The sequence below is a fragment of the Amblyomma maculatum genome, chromosome 8, assembly GCF_055883805.1.
Source record: "Amblyomma maculatum isolate TAMU_Amacu chromosome 8, ASM5588380v1, whole genome shotgun sequence".
Classification (NCBI taxonomy): Eukaryota; Metazoa; Arthropoda; class Arachnida; order Ixodida; family Ixodidae; genus Amblyomma; species Amblyomma maculatum.
In genome coordinates, this window is record NC_139351.1 from 100,578,261 (window position 1) to 100,596,838 (window position 18,578).

Here is an 18,578-nt window from a genome sequence, read left to right on the forward strand (position 1 = left end):
GGTAGGCAAAATTTTCATTTTGAGAAAAATGGAAAAAACGAATTGCAATGTCAAACACTAATTTAATCAAACAAAAACTGTAGAAATGCAGGCCACTGTGGCCTAGAAGGCTCCTGGACAGTAATCTGCATTGGGTTTGCCCTTCTGCTTTCGTTTTGCTGCAGTCTGAAAAGCTGCAGAGGAAGCACGCTTCCTCTCTGCTCTCAGACATTCACTGGTGCAATGCACACGTTTACAATTTAAAATGGCTATAAACCTCCAGGAATGTAGTCTCTTTGCTTTCCAACGTCCAAGTGTCGCCTCTTTCATTTTGATTTGCAGTTGCAGCACATTCAGTTGTCACTTTTTCGTTTTGCTACGTCCTCGCATCAAGACCGCGGTGAGGAACGTTTATCGCGGAAAAGAAATGTAATTTGGAGCTGTTTGCTGCTTCCCAGTGCTCTGCATTGTACTGGAAGCAAGTGAATTCCCTAAGGACTATGAACGAGGTCCGATCGGCGCAAACGCGCAGCGAGCTCTACGAAGACGACGTGTCCCGCAGTTTACGCATTGGAGAATAAGTTTGACGGCGATTCCTTATCCCCGTTCACTTTTTTAAATGCCAATATCGCCGCCGTATGTTTTACGCTTCGCCAATCTCGGCAAACTGTTTAGATCTGACGATCGTGAACTCCGCATCGCCAAGCGGACTGTCCGCCGCGCTGCCGTCATCGTTACGAACACAATCCGTCTACCGCTTCGTTGCTGGAGTTGGCGCGAGTTCAAGCTTTTCCTGTTTTGAGCTTATCTTTCTGCTCATCTGCGGCCTGCTTTATCACTGTCGCGGCGGGTGCGACCGCTGGCAGTAGCAGTCCCCCGTGCTGGGGAACACGCTAGGCCTACTTCAGGCTCGTACACACGATCGTTCGGCGCACGATTTCTGTCGGCCTGAGCGCGCACAGCCGGGGCAGGGCATCACTTGAGATGATTATTCAACTATTTTTTTCACTTTTTTCACAAATTCTTGCCATGAACGCACCTCGCGGTTCGGAACCAAGCGCGGCCGGCGTCACGTCTCCGCCGTCTCCCCGCGGCTCGGGCGCGCCGAGCAGACGCCGTCAGCCAGCTCCACCAATGCGGGGACGCCTTATCGTCATGTGCACCCCGAAAGCCAATGGGATTGCAAATGCCACGTTTTCTTTTTTGCTATTTTTTATGCGACCAATGGGCGAATGTAAACAGCAGAGGCGGCAATTTGAAGACGAAAGGCGGCTCTTTCGAATGAGACCAAGATGGCTACGGTGCCGCGCACAAAATGGGAGCTACGCCTCGCGGAAAATGGTTGTTTCGGGGGTCGTTTTCGACCCAAATTTGGGCGACATCGATTATATAAATTGGCATTGTGACTAAAATACCGACCCTAGAGATGAAAAACTTAGCAGATAGGTAGATAAAGAGCTACTGATTTCGCAAATCACATTTTCTAAAAAGTGATTTTTTTGCGATTTTTTGGTCCGCAAGACCCGTGTCCCCCCTCAAATTACCAGAACGAGATTTTACAGTATGATGTTCTGCGACAGTGATTACCCAAGAAGATTTTAAAAGAAGACTAACTTGTAGACAAGCTCGTTGTTCGCCGTCTCGTCAAACGCGTAGTCAAAACGGAACGTGGAGTTCTCCAGGAACTTGGTCAGGTCCACCTTGAGCTTTGGTTCGTGGACCACAATGAGATCTCTGTTGGGCACCGTGATGACGTCCACCTCTTTGCGATTCGCCTCTGCAGCCAGACAAAATTGCAGAAGGAAGCAGGGTGTGTTCTTTTTGTTCACCTGGCACCATCCACATTAACATCAATGCTTATATCCAAGGCAGCACACTGCGATCAGGAAGCGGTGTGGTAGAGAGCTTACCGAATTTCATCTGCATTTCTACCCCAACAGCTTCCATTACTAAGCCTAAACATGGCGAAAGGCCTCCTCGTCACCCTCCAAACTAGTGAAATGGAGGTGCAGGCTTCACTGCATTTATGATTAGTACAGCAAAGGGCTGCATTGGCACTGCAAAATGTGTAGGTCAACAGTGCATACAGAGGCAAGATCGAGTCTCAACCTTCCTGTAGCTTCCATAAACAATCTAGTTGAATGCAGAAGCCACGGTTGTTAATAACCTCCACTGAGGCACTGCTGGTCAGTTCTGTGGCTTGCACTTAAACCAAATCACGATTGCAAGGCTTCTAGCAGCATGAATCTCCCATTTTTGAGTAAAGCACTCTCACAAACTCAGACATTTACACAACATTGCTGGAGTTCAGCAGGATACGTTGTTGAGCGAGTTGGTTCATGACAATGGGAAGGTATGTGTGCAAAAAAGACTATCACAGACAAGAGGAGACTCGTCCCGTTCTGTCTCCTCTCCTCTGTGATAGTCTTTTTTGCGCACATGCCTTACATTTCCCAGTTTTGTAACCTGAGATTGCAAATGCCCTCACTTTTCAACTCTTCCATTGCCAAGTGTTTTTTGGGACTGCTGCACACTTCCTGCAGTTTCTTTTTTCTATTGTATATTGACTGGGATTCCCTTAAACGTTAGTCAGGTGGAAATTTTATGCTAGTGATGCACTGCAATACTCAGCATAATATGCTTCATTAAATATTTTTATTAAAATCTGAATGTTTCATCTTGTTACCTGCATTCAAAGGTGGCAGGATCACTCCTCATTGTCTTCGTCAAGCTCAGCTTCTTTATCTTTGCAATTTCCACCGAAGTCTGATTTCACTGGCAGTTTGTTTTCTTCGCCCCATCGAATTGTGGACACATGTGGCATGCTGTCTTGCCATGGTGTCAATGATGGCGAAATATTCACTCAATATGTTGTTTCAAATTTGCCTTGCAAGTTTTACGCATGTATGTGGCTTCTCCACAGATGGCATGACATGTCTGCATCATTATTTTTACACTAGTATTGAGAGTGGCAGGAGATGTGCATGTGTGGTCTCCAGAGATCTCAGGAGTGGCAGGGTTGACAATTTTGATAATGCTTGACAATTTTTTGGTCTTGTTTGTAGCATTGTGTCGACATTATGCGATATTTCAAGATACGCTCAAAATGTTTTGACATAGGGAAGACGTGTAGCAGACATTGGCAAAAGCTCGCATTCATTTGGTATTCACACAAGCCAGCACGTGTCCGATTAGGTGCATCTTGGAAGCCCGATTATGTTCTACCAACAGTAGGGTCCTCTGAGCAGCAACACCTGGCGACAAATAACGGAAATATTGTCAAAATGAACAAGAGCGCATTTAAAGCCTGCCATTCCTGTCGCTTCTGTGGCACAATGGATTAACACTACTCATCTCAGCATGGAATCATTTGTTCGAATCCTCTGAGTGTACTTTTTTTTTGTATTTCTTTTAAATTCACAACATAAAAATAAATTACCAACATCTTCACTGGGGTGTGTTCCCCTTTAGGTTGCCTTTTAAGATGTTTTTGATTCTTAACAGCCACAAAACCAGCTGTAAACAGAGCCAGGGAGTGATAGTATAGCAATAGTTATGCTACACAATCCCCGTCACCGTAATCATTTCCTGCCTTTGGTGAGTTACCTTTAGGTTGCGTTCAGATACACCTCTCAGCAACAATCACCGATTAACTCCGAGAGACAACCAGTGAGGAGAAAGAAGTTGAGAGAACGGAATTATGGATCTTAGAAGTAGTAGCGCTATCCACTGCTTAACAACAAAAGCTAGTCTGTAGCCACTGAAACCTTCAAGACCCCAGCAACCGCTTGAGCATCTACAAGCAACAGACAAGTCTCATAATAGCCTCTGTAGCCAGACATCATTGCTTTCAGAACTTTCTCATGACTAGGGAAAACTTCTAGTGGTGTAGTAGCACTGCCGAATCTATAATTAGGGCAACGAAATAGTTCGAGAAACAGTGATATGAAAGGATTCCTTGCACAGAGGTTTGTTACATCCAGGTTTAACTCAAATGCATAAAGCCAGCAAAGCGGCTGAGACATTAGACCACTTCAAAGGTGCTTCAGCAGTGGGTGCGTACCTTTTTTATTCAGTGGTCGTTTGCGGACAGCCACACAAATCTGGTGCACCTCTGATGGATCGCTCATTGACAAGGGCCTGAAGTCTAGGGTTGACCTGTACTCCCTGCAAGGAACGCAATGCGATGAGCAACCACATGCATCAGAGAAGGTAGCAAGAAAGATCACTGCATAAAACACTAAGAACTTGATTTCAGCTGCTTACTGCACATGGCCACATATTGCACTTAAAAACAATCATGCCGTAGAATCTCTGGTACGAATGGTGCAGCTGCCCTAAGGGCGCAAAAAGGAGTGGAGCTTTGAGGATGGTGTTGACAGAAGGCAAACCCTTCCCCAAACTGCCCCGGATGCAAATTTTAAGACAAGCATAAGCCGGACCTAATTAGGGTTTAGTTTGGTTTATGGGGTTTAACGTCTCAAAGCAACACAGGCTATGAGAGACTCTGTAGAGGACGGCTCGGGAAATTTCGCTCCTTCGGGAGCTCTTTAATGTGCACTCACATCACGCAGAACATGGGCGCTTAGTTTTTCACCTCCATCGATAAGTGGCGGCCGCTACCATTCTCCGATCTGGGTATTTGCTGCAACTTGCAAGGCCACCTGCGTGTGGCAACTTTTCCCTCAAGGTGCACGATTATGCTTTGTAACCCTTTGCAATTCTGCAGTTGTTGATTTGTTTAGCAAACACTCTGTTCAAAAATGCTATATTTGATTATTTAAAATAACTAAATAGTGGGAATTAACTGTCCAAAACTTTCCGTTATTCACAAACACTTAGACATGTGCGAACGTACCAAGACTACAATGCAGTGTTGCTTTGAGTTCTTAGGAATATAGGCAACCAAAGCCACCATGCGCTAAACACAAGGTTGCTGAGCTTCTTTTACGAGTGAAAATGGAAAGTGTTTAGGAACTAGCAAATTATTCAGGATCCCGAATTCTGTAAGAAGACTAAAAACAGGAGAAATTTTAACAAGTGGGCTGTCTAAGCAGGGGTGGAATGGGATGTGTTCATTGTAGAGTACAGTAAAATATTTTTCCAACTGTTGAAGTTCTGTGCACGAGATCAAAATGTGGTTCACAGTGAGCTCACCTCCACATTTTACCCACGGAGGTCTCTGCTCTTTTGTCAGTGAAAGATTGTGAGTCATGTATGTATGTATGCATGTATGTATGCATGTATGCATGCATGTATGTACAATACAAAGACAGCACAAAACGACCTCACTGAAACGCTCCGGTGTTACATGACCTCCATTCTCCTATTATGGGTTTTATTGTGTGCAGTATACTTTTTCTTCACTATTCCGTATACTTTGCCATTTACCTTTCGAGCTTCTTTGTACTAACCTGATGCAATCTTTGTAGGGGATGTGCATTTAATTCCTTGTTTCGAGCTTGTGCAGCACGAGTCTGATCTCTCGTAACCATCTATCCCGACAAGGCTGGGAACCCAGCAGAATATTATGCTTCGGCCTTGTGCTGAGATTTTTTCTATGAATGCTGCCTACTATGGGCTAAACTGCATTTTTAGAATAATGGCGTAAGCAAGACTTAATGAATTTGTTTATGTTAAGCTTTTTTTGCAGTTCTGTTGCATAATTTTGTCTATAGCTGCATAAACAGCATAACATTAGGCAGCAAATATTGATGCACAGTTCAGTAGCCTTATGTTCTCCCAGTTGCCTTGCACAACAACACATCCAACACAGTTTGGTGCAGTTCATATACTTCTCTCTCAGTGCTGTTTGCTCTTGTCAGAAATCTGTCAGTGTGAGGATAGTGCCTCTGGTAGCATTTAGTATTCCTAAATCATGGCATATTTCTCCCAAGGGCCCGACTGAGTTAGGTTTGTTAATTAACAGCATTCTGGAAGCACACTAACAATGGGTGTAACAGATGTTTTTGGTATGTATGCAAATGTGAGCATCATCCTCCTGTCTGCAAGGGGTGGTTCATTCGTTTCTAAGTAAATGCTTTGAATGGGGGATGTTCTGTAGGCACCATTAGAGGGGCAAAGCAAGGTTATGTATAGGTCTAATCACGTTAAATAGAATGATCTCGCAGAACCATATACAATGCAAACGTAATCTAAACTGGAGTGCACAACAGAGAGGTAGATACGTAATAGGCATGTTGGATTAGATCCCCAGTGTTTCCTTGAGAGTATGTTAAACTGAGAGGCTTTCTTTTTAAGGGAATTAATGTGTGGTAAGAACGTTTGTTTTTTGTTAATAGTTAACCCAAAAATTTATGTTCATTTCTTAAAAGCAAAATAATTTCTTCCAGGTGTAAAGCTGGCTCTGTCTGTATGCTTTATTTCAATGAAAACGTAACTACCACTGTTTTCTGAGGGGAAAAGTGGAACCCATTTTTATCTGCCCATGTTGTTACCTTGTTTATATAGTTAACCGTATTTGTCTGACATGTTGACATGTTGGTGGATGTATAAGCTATCTGGAGATAATGTAAACTGAACACATAATAGATTTTGGAATTATTTTGCTGATCGAATTTACTTTTACAACAAAAAGGGTTGTGCCTAAAATGCAGCCCTGAGGTACTCTATATTATTGAAGAAAGCTCCTGGAAATTGTTGTGCCTAGGCGTACCTGAAAAGAACAGTTGCCATGAAATCCTTCAGGCCCTAGCTCTGCTAGGTAGCGAAGAATTCCAAACCTCATTCTGGTATCGCCTTGTCATGATCGAAAAGGACAGCAAGACAGTTGTCTGTGTATAAATGCCTCCTGGACTGTGTCTTTGAGGTGGACTAGATGGTCAACTGTCGAGCATGATTTTTTTTTTTCAACCCGCACTGATAAGAGTCTAGAAGTTTGAGTGATTTTAGTAAAAAATTTAATCTAATATTTGAAACATTTTCAAAGGACTTGGCGAGGCCACTTGTTAAAGCTGTAGGCGGATAAATATTGGGAGAGGTTGGGAGTTTATTCGGTTTAAGCAATGGAACAATAATGGCTGTTTTCCATGTGCTTTAAGAGCATTTTCAGAGAGGTGAGCCAGCATTTCATAATGCACTTCATCAGCCCCTGGTGCAGTTTTCCAACAGAGAATACTGTATGCATTTTTTTAGGTGTGATTAACCCTCTCAAGCATGAATTAATTCTGAGTGAGAAAAAAATGTTTTCATGCACTGTGTTCATCTTTTTAGGCCACAAAGATCATAAAAAAAATTTATTTTGAAGTAATCAACAACCTCCTGATTATATTTTAAATGCGTCCTCATATGAGGACATCATGCTGTAAGGTGATCGAGGTAATCAACTTGAGTGCAAAACAAAATAGTACTAATACTCTAAAAATACAGGACACTCATGCCAGAACAGCATAACAAATAACAATTTAATGTGAAAGGTTGATGATGGGCCATGCACACTCTGCTTATGCGCTGTGGAAGGACTCTGAGCACATGGTACAGAGAGGGATATTGCAGCCAATGTAGAGGTACCCTGTCTTGCTACGGCAGGCAGGACTTCCGACAGAAATGGCTTACTTCTGGTTACTCATGTTCTGTAAATGCTGCTTAATATTTTTTTTTTCCAGAGACTCATGGTGAAGCACCCTTTTTTTATATAGAATCTGGCGCAGAGTCACTGGATGAGCAGTCTCGGCGCATTGAGCTCGGCGCTGGTTCAGCCAAAGGTTCAAAGCGGTTGGAAACTCGAACTCTGAACTCAATTTGGTTCATAATGTGTTCTTTGCCTTTGTTGCATCTTCATACTTTTGAGGCATTCGCAATCGCCGGATTTAGTATGTGGAAGAGCATTCTCAACCCCTTTTGTCCCGGGCATTATTTTTGTACCTTGCCATCAAGGATCTATGATGTTGACACCTCTCATGCGTTTGTTGTAAACTTCCACGAAGTGCAGCCTGGTGACATCGATTACACTGCTCTGTTTCCTGTTGTCTTTTTCAACTATATACAAGCTTGTTCGCAAAACAATTTCGTGGCGGCTCTAATCGGCGGAGTAACACAGGGAGAGATTTTGTGGACAGTGCGTTTGCATTGGGCTTGTCTTGTTGACATGCTTTCTGAACAACAAATATGTGGCAGTTCTGTCCAAATATTTGTATCATATCTAAAATTATTGGTATCGTATCCAATACCAACAGGCTGTACTCTGGGTATCCTAACAGATTAAAGCATGTTCATTGGCACCCACAGAGTGACGAGGTTGAGTTCCACAAAAGCAAAGTGTATGGGCGTATTTTTCTCGCTGTGAGTTTAATTTATGACTCAGTTATCAGCGACTAGCACTCTTTATTCGTGGAAACTCTGGAAACAAAATGAAACCAAATGTGAAATTTTGCGGAATCCTCCTTATTGCATTGAACTTTCAAGAAAACATGAAGAGCAAAAAACAAAAGGTGAAAAACGACATACCTGATCATGGAGAGGAACTCCCAGTTGGGATTGCCAGGATCCACATTCATGCGCTCGCGTTTCTCCTCAATCTGGCTGAGCTGGCGGGCACGTCTCTCCTCGCGCTGCTTCTTTATGCGGTCTACTTCCTTGACAACGTTGGTCCGCCGCCGGTTCGCACTCAACTCTGATGCACTGGCACTGGGAGCCACGAGAGTCCGCTGTTGCTGCTGCCGGGGCACCACTGGACCAAGGGAGGACGAGTCTTTGTCTGCCACTGCACAGGCCCCACCGTCACCCAAACCAAAATCGCTACACTGCCGAGTTTGGACTGACAAAAGTTGCTGCAAACAAATAAACGTCAGTAAAAGTGCGCAGACATTTTCACACTCCTGGCCGTACACTACAGGGCCTGCACTGCTCCACCAGAACACTGCAGACTTCTCTGATCACTAGACCTGGGAGCCAGGATGTCGAACCGGAACCGAACACAAATATTTTCCATCTTGGAACTGAACCTGAACTGGCTCGCGGTACGGTTCCAGGCAACTTGCCTTCATTATTTTGTAGCGAGAGCTACACTATGCTAGTCAGCTGAACATTTCGCCGTGTGTAAGATAAGCCACTAGTAGTGCACATGCACAGAAACCGGGAAACAGGAGAGGAGCAACAGGTGCGCTACACAACATCAGAGCTTGCGGCCAGGTGCCAACTCCACTGCCAATGCAGCAGAGACGGCCGAAAAAAGATCTTTCCAAGCGGAGATGCCAAGATGCAGAGCGCAATAATATTAATAATAAACTCGTTCACATGAAAGGAAAGGCGCAGTATCCGTCACACTTGCTCTGTGGACACCTAAACCCTGCTGTAATGGGGAATGGCAGTAATTGTGTAAACGCTGAACTGCATGCAGCGCGAGACCCTCGATACCACATTATGCTGACCAGCTAGGAAAGGTATCGAGCAAAACAGCATTTGGTAATCACATGGAAGAGGCTCTGTAGGATCACCGGTGGCGATCAAGTACCACTACAGGCAGCAGCAAATGTCTGCCTAAAAGCTTACAAGCAAAGAGTGAACCTGAAGTGTTTCTTATGGAAAGAGAAGACTGCCTGCAACGACTCGGAGACGGCGGCAGTCCTCGCAAAACTGAAGAAGTACAGAGCCTGCTCTACAGTTTTGAAAATCTGCCCAGAAAAGGCAAAGGCTTGAGTGTTTTGAAATTTTGGGAGGAGGAGAAGTCAACCAGAACTATTCATTAGCTACAGTAGCGCTTGCTGTGCAATCTACACAAGTCAGTGCCGAGACAGCATTTTCTGGATTAAAGTATATCCTCTCTTGTCATCGAACCCGGATGATATCAACAATCCTCGATAATGTCCTCTTCCTTCGGTCTTTCTATGCTGGAAAATAAAAAGGTTGGCTGCAATTACTCCGCACGTAATAAAACATTTGCGAGCAGCCATGATGTCATGTCATGCTTGCCGTAAATTATGCGATTAAGCATACCAGTCTAGCCTCAAAGTGGTTCTAGAAGGAGGTAACAGCGCGCCATGCATGAACACTACTATGATGCACAACAAGACTGAAGTTGCATTGCGTCGTGGCCACAGAAGACAATTAATTACTCCGTTTCTCCGGCAAATACGACAATGACTCCAACCCCAATACGTAGCAGAGGGGACTTGTCAGTGCTTTTCGGGCCACAACACATAGATGCCTTTGTGTTTCACTTCCATAGAAATGCGAAATGCAAAGGCGTCCGCGTGCTGTGCGATATGGTCACACATATGGTATATGCTGTTATCCCTGGGGTGTGTGCTTGGTTAGACCATGATCCGATTTCAGTGGGAGCCGGATGAAATGTTGTACAAGTAGTAGTAGAGGTTTCGCTCTAAACTAAAATTCATGTGAAACTTAATAAGGCAGAAACTTGGGAAGAGAAAGAAGGAGCACATATGAATAGGACTGATGCACACAGTGATGGGCACGTTCTGGGAGATTAAGATGAATTCATACCCAAGCTGCATTCCCACACACACTATCCTGGCTCCTTGAAGACATCAAATGGGGGAGGGAGGGCTAATACTGGGCTGCACTGAATAGTTAATGCTTTTGAGGCAACCCAATTGGGTCGTGCAAATGCCATGTAGTGTTGCCATGGTTGCTTGCATAGGAGTGCTGAGGAATTGACGTCTCATGAATATGATCCATAAATATTTGCAATAAGTGAGAAAAAGAAAAGATCCACAGTGTTCAAAACCAGTTGCGTTTCTGCTTCCATCAGTGCCACATGCCCATAACAGCCCAGGCAGCAATATACTGCAGTGCGTATAAAGGCCACCTATTGTAAATTTGTAAAGATTTGCAACTGTCTGCCAACAAATTAGCTGCGACTGCGACCATTGGAGGCACTTACGGGAGGAAAGTATGTTGCTGGACTTGGTGGTGGGGAGTGGTGCGGGCGGGGGACCCATGGCGCGGTCATGACCATTCTGTTGGAGCAATGCTGGTCGAGCTAGGCTGCGCCGGTCCTGGATGGTCCCAGACTTGGCTGAAGACAGAGGCACCTGCGTGTGCCTGGGAAGCTGCACATAGCAGGCATCGCAGTGAGAACAGGGAGCGCCCACGGGCTTGCAAAGCTTATGAATCACAAGTGCCCAACAGTAAGCAAGAACTGCATGACCTGGCAACCTTTATTTTTGCAGCACAAGCTGTAATACACACTTTCGCAGTATCCATTGGGCAGCAAAGGAATACCAGCCATCATCACGCCTTGGCGGAGTACAATGCATAGTAAGGAAGCCATAGGTGGCGTTACGAGAGGGACAGAGAGAGAGCTGTACAATAAATTGAGAGCTGTACAATGAAAGTGATTTGTAGCCCCAACGAAAAAGTGCCCGCAGCCTATATGTATATAACAAATTGCTACTGACCACCACAACGTGGTAGAATCTGTACAGGATAAAAAGCAGTGCGAGCCTGGCGGCCACAAAGTGTGCGAGGAATGAGAGTGAACTGAAAGTATGCTGGGCATACACACGAGAACAGAGGTTACACCGGGCCAGCAAGATGCCTGCAAAACATCAAAACAAAATTGCCTCTCGGCCGCTAATCCCAATCAGCTTTCGCCGATTAAAGCTGGCAAGCCTAGCTCACAATCTGCAGATTTTTCTCGGAACCCTAAAAAAAGGAGGAAGGTATGCGAGTACCTTCAGAGAAAGCAGGTTTAATAAGTAAATAAAGCCCGAGTACACCAGGCATGCAGCAAGTTTAAACAATGCGCAGCTAGCACAATCTGTCATCTCAAAATCGAGCAAAGTAGCAACAAGGCAAGTGGGCCTCCTATGCGCACTTTTTTTTATTTTTTCTTCTCGCAAGGAGTGCCTCATGTAGGGGGAAATGTCAACTGGCTAATGCTTTGGAAGGAAGTGCACCAGTCTGTTGCAGCGGAAAAGTGTTGCTGAACCAGTTGCTAAGAGGGTGATGTATGAGTCACCAACAGGTCATGCCTGACAGTAAAACCTCGTTATTTCGAAGTCCTTGGGACTGCGAAAAACCTTCGAATTAACCGGGGTTTCAAAATATCAAAAACTGACAAAAAATAAAAAATAACTGCACGATACCTTGCTGTATTAATATAGTCCATTTATGTAGATGCTCACTTGAAGTAGCCATCGATGCGCGACTGCTTGGTGCAGTAGTTCATGGCACTGTAAGTCACGCCCTCTAGTTTAACAATATGCAGCATATCACTGTTACCACCACTACACTCCACAAAGCTGCGCACAACATTTAGTTACTTTAAGAAAGCAGCTAAAGCCAGTGCACGGGTGGGTTCAGCATCAGGGTCATCGTCACCGGAATGTCCTCCGTCAGAGATCCCTTTAGAAGTTCGCATAAAATGTTTGCACATCACATTCTGCATTCATGTAGTCCATGAAATTGGAGCCACTCCCGTCTTCAGCGATGTCATTCATGCGCACAGAGTGCTTCCCCTTCATTGTCTAATGTACTAGTGCCCACAAAATAAAGCGGAGCACGAGTTCAGGGAAAAAGCAGTCTCCTTCGTCCAGGCTGCTGACGAGGCGAACACCAAAAGTGTCAAGCTGAACATCCGGGTGACCCACACATATAAAAGCTATGCACGTGCGGATCTGCTTCCAGGGCACACCGCAAAACGAAATTTTGTTCGTTCTTGTACTCCACTTTATTTTGAGGGCACTAGTACTATCAGTATAGGACAAGTCATTGCAACAGTCACTCTTCATTGGGCAAACTGGCATCTTCCTGCTTAGAAAACCCAGCGTGTTTAAAACAGCGCTGAATCAGATCGCCGTATACTTCCTTCCAGGCATACGCAATTAAGCAAATAGCACCTAAAAGATCCACAGAATACTCTTTGCCATTGCCATAGCAGGGGAGGATTCTTTTCAACAGATGGTAGTGAGAAGTCTTCCTTTATGCAGGATGATTCCTTGGTCCATGGGCTGAGATGTCGCGGTCACATGCGGTGGCAGAAAGATAAGTTTCATCGCTTCCAAGTTCTGGATATCACCATGGGCTATCACCATGGGCATGGGATATCACTTGCGGCCGAAGTGGCGCAGATACTCTTCAAAAAGCACTGCTATCATCCAAATCTTTCGGTTGCTTTTATTGAGTGCATCACCCTTGGAAGGGAGCCAGGCATTTTTTGAAGAATCAATGTTTCGCTGCTTTCCCAGTGATTGGATAGTGATTGCTGGACATATTCGCTCGGAACAGCATGGTTATCCTGTCCTTCAGTTGTTTTTTTTTCCATTGACAACCGCATCTTTTGGTGCAAAAGTCTTTGTTGGAAGCATTTTGTAGAACAATGCAGCTGTGTCTAAATTTTAAACATCATCCTCAGCATGCTCTCAACAATATCTGTGTCAACACTCCCGCTTTCGCCGCACAACACTGCCACGAATGTGAGGTCATTGCTATCTTGAAATCTGCATAACCAGGTGTTGCTGCACTTAAACTCCTCACGGCCTAGCCGCAAGGCAAGCTCATTGGCCTTTTCCCGTAGTAGCATGCCATTAACAGGAAGGTGCGCTTCATTTGCGGGCTGTAGCCATTTCAGCAGAGCGCCGTCAACATCCAGGTTGGTTGGAAAACGAATTCTTGCCTGCTTCACTGAATGGGTCTTTCTGTAAGCTCGAGAACCTTCGCTTTGCCTTTTCAAAATAGTTGAAAGGGTTGACAGAGATACGCTGTATTTTTCTGCCAGATGCATTTTGGACCTTTCACCTGAATTTTGGACCTTGGATTTTGAATAAGTAGAGTTCGAATTAATGAGGTTTTACTGTAGCTTATACTGAGCTTGTGCATTTCGTTGCTTTTACAATGCGTACATTCAGGGGTGGAAGCAGGCTTGAGCATTTTAGAGCAGCTTTGGGAGCAGTAATAAAGCCATTTTGGAGCAGCTTTGGAGCAACAAAACGAGAGTTTTGGAGCATTTGAATTATGTTTTGGAGCACGTTGCCAATGTCAAACGCCTTTTATAATCATAAATCGACAATCTGATTCTTTTTTATGCAAGTTCAATGCCTTTCCAACTTAGCACTCATCCCTGACAAGACAAACGGCCAAAGAATTTAAAGATATAATAGTATGACCTAATGCGTTTACCTATTTCGACTTGATAGACTCAAATGTCGAGTCTACCCCTTCGATGCGCTGTAGTCTATAGCAGCAATACTAATTTGGAGTTCAGATTAATGGGCACGACATTTCCACTTCCTATCTTATGCATATTTATTTACTTATTTAGAATGCATCTCAAAGCCCCCAGATATGGGGTATTACATGATCCTTTTTGATCCTTACCTGGGCTGATAAATTCCTGAACACTTTTGCCAGAAACATGCCTTAAGACCACAATAACGCGCCTTGACAAACTTGGTGCCTCTGCCAGTGTCGCCCCCGTGCTTTTTGCCTGCCGTGGGATTGCAGACGACTGCAGCGCCACCTCGACCGCCTTGTGGAAGCAGGCCCGAGCATTTTGGAGCAGGTTTGGGATATAGACAGATGGCATTGAAGGATATACCATCCTTCAGCTTTACTTCACTGCCTCCTGCCAATAGTTCATCATTCTTTGTATGAGCAATGCTGGAGCTCATTTTTAATATCTTGGCAGTAGGCCATATGTCTTTCCAGCACTCTTGAGAAGTTTCCTAGTGATTGACAGCTTTGGCTTACCAACCCATAACGCTTCAAGTATGATTTTTTTCCGATGTAGGCCTGACGTGCTTGTCATGGACAAAGGGGCTCGGTGCTGAAGTACTGGCTCGTTTTCATAGTAAAAGCAAAGACGTGTACTTTTTGCAGCCAGACAAGATTCAACGGCTAGCGGTGGTTTCCGCTATCTGCTTCGTTTGCTGCTCTCGTTACTATCTCCCCAGGAGACTCAAAAGGCTGGAAAGAGGTGCTACGTCCCATGCATAGTGCATTTTTTTTTCGTAATTAACTATCTCCAATCACCTGTAACTCATATTAAATTTACTTGCGAACAAATATTTATTACTATATTTCGTGCTTCCTTCCTATATGAACATTTCATCTGAATTAAGCCCAGTGCAATATGCGTTACAGTCGCCGACCAATTTTTTTCGGACTTGGCGGGACCCGGGAAATTTAATGGTCCAAATAAATGAACAGTCCAAAAAATCGACCAACTTGAAAAAAAAAATAAAAAATTATAATTTCTGCGAAAAATCTCCTTTAAAAGTCACGACCTTCGCTGCTCCCCATGTTTCGTTTACATGCCGAAAGCAGGGAGTTGTAGCACAGCGCGACCTGCAACCGCGCACCGCCCATGCGCACGCGCGATTCGATATGGCGGGCGCGGCCGCCAGCGTTCAAGCTATAGTGCCTAGAATAAACGCATATTCTAGGCACTATAGTCAAGCATCGAACTCGCTCAAGGCGGTCACCACGTGCGCAGTGGTGCCCCGCAGAAGCGGATCATGCTAAGCTGTCCAGTCATGCTTTCATATCATGTCCATGCCAGTTCACGACGTACTGCGACGCAGCCGATCGTGCCGCGAACGAATGGGCGCGTCGAGCGAAGCAATAACATTCAGTTTCCGTGGTTAACGACAACAGCCAGGACCGCGAGATGGAACTCACTGGAAAAAAGCGAACGGAACGAGATCCCCCATCATGAATGCCCATGCTCTCCCTTCCTCACGGGCGGCGGGCGGCGGCGGGCGGCGTCGGAGCGAGCCGCGGCGCGGACGGTGCTCACGTTCCATTTTCAATCCGATGGAGCGCTCTTTGTAGGCTGCCGCGATTAAAAGGTCGAGCATTCGCTTACTGCCACTGCCTCAGATGGCGACGATGAACAAAGGCCTAGCTTTCACGGCCGCGTAAAACCAGTTGTCTGCGAAAACGACGCCCGCTCGCATCTAAGTGACGACGAAAAAACGAGCCTTCTGCCAAAAAAAAACGATCTCCGCAGAATTGCTAGCGCCAAATTTGGTGCAAAAAATCTTCTGGGCATCATATAGTGAAATATCGATCGTGAAAATGTAGTACATGCTGCTATGGGCAGTGTGACAGTTCCTGAGTAAAGTCCGAAATAACGCGCGAGTCCTAATTATTGGAGTCCGAAAAATCGGTCGGCTATATCTTTGCCCCCTGGTGCTGCGACATTGTTCCCGTGTTCTGCCAAATTTGATGGCAGAACATCAAGGCAGCCATTTTGGAGCAGTTTTGGAGCAATTGATCAGCAATCTTTTCTGCCTTTCTCTCGACGTCTTCCAGTATCCTTTAAGGAGGAGACACGTTCCAAGTAGTGCCGAGAGTGGTTGGCGCAGCTCGGCGTTGACACGGAAGAATGGTGATTCGGGACCTAGCGTGGACAAGATTTTCCTATTAACGAATCACAGCAAACACACTGGCCACACATCCTGCTCATAGCTCATGGTGACTTGCTCCGATTTCAGCCTCATGAGGCAAGAAGTGAGCTTTGAATACTTCTTTGCAAATATGGTGTCCAGGAAAACTTCCCTACCACTCGCATCCGCATGCAACGAAGAGTGAAGCCTGAAGGAACACTCACCTTCTTCACAGAATTGCGGTTGACGTCTTGGAGCCCTGGGTTAAGCGCGAACACCGTGCTGAACTCGAGCTGCAAGCAAGAAGCAAACAAGAAAATCAACCACAATTTAGGTTTCGCGCCTTTTAGCAGTAGCCACGAGTATGAGCTGCACGAGGCCCAGCTCAGTTGCAATTCATCTTCATGCAATGTCTACTGGCAGCATCAGACATCAGTTTAGGGCAGCGCATGGTTGCTTAACGTGCAAGCAGTTCGTGGCATTGGCCAAAGTGCTGCAGGAGGAATGTCATGTGTTGTTCCCGCCACCTCCAGAGGACTTGGTGAGAAACTCACCTCCTTGCCCTTGGTCTCCCCCTTCTCGTACCACTCGGCCACTATCACCTGCTTGTCGGAGTCCATGCTCACCACCGTGGCAGAGTGTATGCGCCCTGCAAGCATCAGATAACGCATTGCAATTTGCTCTAGAGAGACACGAGGTTACCCCAGACAACAGTTGTCTACATAGTGCGTGTCCATCAGAAGACAAAAAAAAAAGCTTGTTTGGCATGCATAAAAGTCATTGCAATGAATTCATCTGCTGTGCTCTCAAAGGAGTGCCACCTTAGACGGCTCCAAACCGGGTGTTTTCTAAATCCCGCCATACTAAAACACATGGACACGACATTCACGGGTAGGTGCAAATTCTGCGGGCAGTATGCTGACTTATACCACATGGTGTGGGCCTGCCAGCAAAATGCAAAACTTAAAAGCAATAAAACAGCCAACTAGGGAGGGCTGGGAGGCGGCCTTGTCCAGCTCGGACCAGTAGGCCCAGCGTGTCCTGGTCCAGAGAGCTCGGGCAACGGCGGCGGCCAATGGCGTCCCGGAATAGGGTCTGCCACTCAGCTCCACAACGAAACGCACCTCCCTTCCCAAATCATATCGTAAATGTCTTCTCCTCCTCCTCTCAAAGGCTATATATATATATATATATATATATATATATATATATATATATATATATATATACACACACACACACACATATTATATATATATATATATATATATATATAATGATTCACAAAAAGGCACGGGGCTGCAGTAAATGGTCAATTGCATGTCCATCACAAGCTGCTTGCCACATCAAACATTTGGAATGCGCAAAGTAAAATGCCAACACCAGCAAGAGAAAGTTGTCACAAGGAGGTGGTAGTGAGTGCATGGTAGTGAGAACTCTTTGGCAACTTAAGTGAAAGACATGGCCTTGGGAATGGATTCAACAGAGCCTGCTCCATAAACAAGCATCTGAATGCCTATTGATTTGTCACGCTCACTTGCAACCTGCGCACCGTGCCTGAAGATCAGCTTCCCTTTAAGGACTGTTTGGTGCACAGAAGTGTGGCACTTTTCAAGCTGTACTAGCCCACTGCAGGTTACGATGGGGCTGATATGAGCCAGATGAGAATGAGTCAGATGGCTATCTGATTTGCCATTCCAAAACGGTTTCCCTTGCAACCCCTTTTCTAAGCTTTGAACAGTCACAGCCAGTACCTCCTGCCCTTTTCCCCTTTTATTTACAGATAATGCAGGACCTTTCAGGTCCAAGCAGGTGGGGTTATAATAAAATTCACAACGTAAATACATTTCATGGTCACTTGGAGAAACAGCTATGCAGGCAAGAGAATTCGCTACTGCAATGTCTTCAGTGAAGGAAGAATTAAGCTGCTACTTTTAGCATTGGTGCTGCTCTGAAAGAGGACAGATCCTTTCAAACAACGCTGCTATGCTTCTAATTCATTCAGAACAGTATACAAGACGAACAAGACGTGTTCAAGACGTATACAGAACAAGACGAACAATAGAAGTCAGGTTCCTTGCGCAACGCCGTCGTCTCGAGGCTCTTCGGACAGAGTAGGCAGCAAGGAAAAGCAACTACCCGGCGAGAGGGAAAATGCAGAGGGGCCTGGGTGCAAGGGATGGAGCGCCATGTACGTGCAGGTACGCACGCGCCTTCCCAAGTCTCATTTTGCGTCGTCATCTCGCTAACGAGCATGACACTGGTAATGGCGGCGCATTTAATAAG

At 45.3% G+C, this 18,578-nt stretch overlaps 1 protein-coding gene across 2 annotated transcripts in view; it reads right to left on the reverse strand.

Moving 5' to 3' along the window:
• Positions 1 to 18,578, reverse strand: part of LOC146181981 (kinesin-like protein KIF2A) — a 64,866-nt gene that overhangs the window by 23,670 nt on the left and 22,618 nt on the right. Inside the window, exons 2-7 of one of the 2 annotated variants that reach the window (XM_084576980.1) lie at positions 16,847 to 16,941; positions 16,517 to 16,585; positions 10,844 to 11,012; positions 8,446 to 8,668; positions 4,043 to 4,146; positions 1,594 to 1,756 (exon numbers count right to left, since the gene is read on the reverse strand). In XM_084576980.1, the coding sequence (XP_084433106.1) occupies positions 1,594 to 1,756; positions 4,043 to 4,146; positions 8,446 to 8,668; positions 10,844 to 11,012; positions 16,517 to 16,585; positions 16,847 to 16,941 (823 nt within the window). Of the gene's footprint in view, positions 1 to 1,593; positions 1,757 to 4,042; positions 4,147 to 8,445; positions 8,702 to 10,843; positions 11,013 to 16,516; positions 16,586 to 16,846; positions 16,942 to 18,578 lie in introns of both variants that reach the window. The other variant, XM_084576979.1, reaches the window with a different exon arrangement.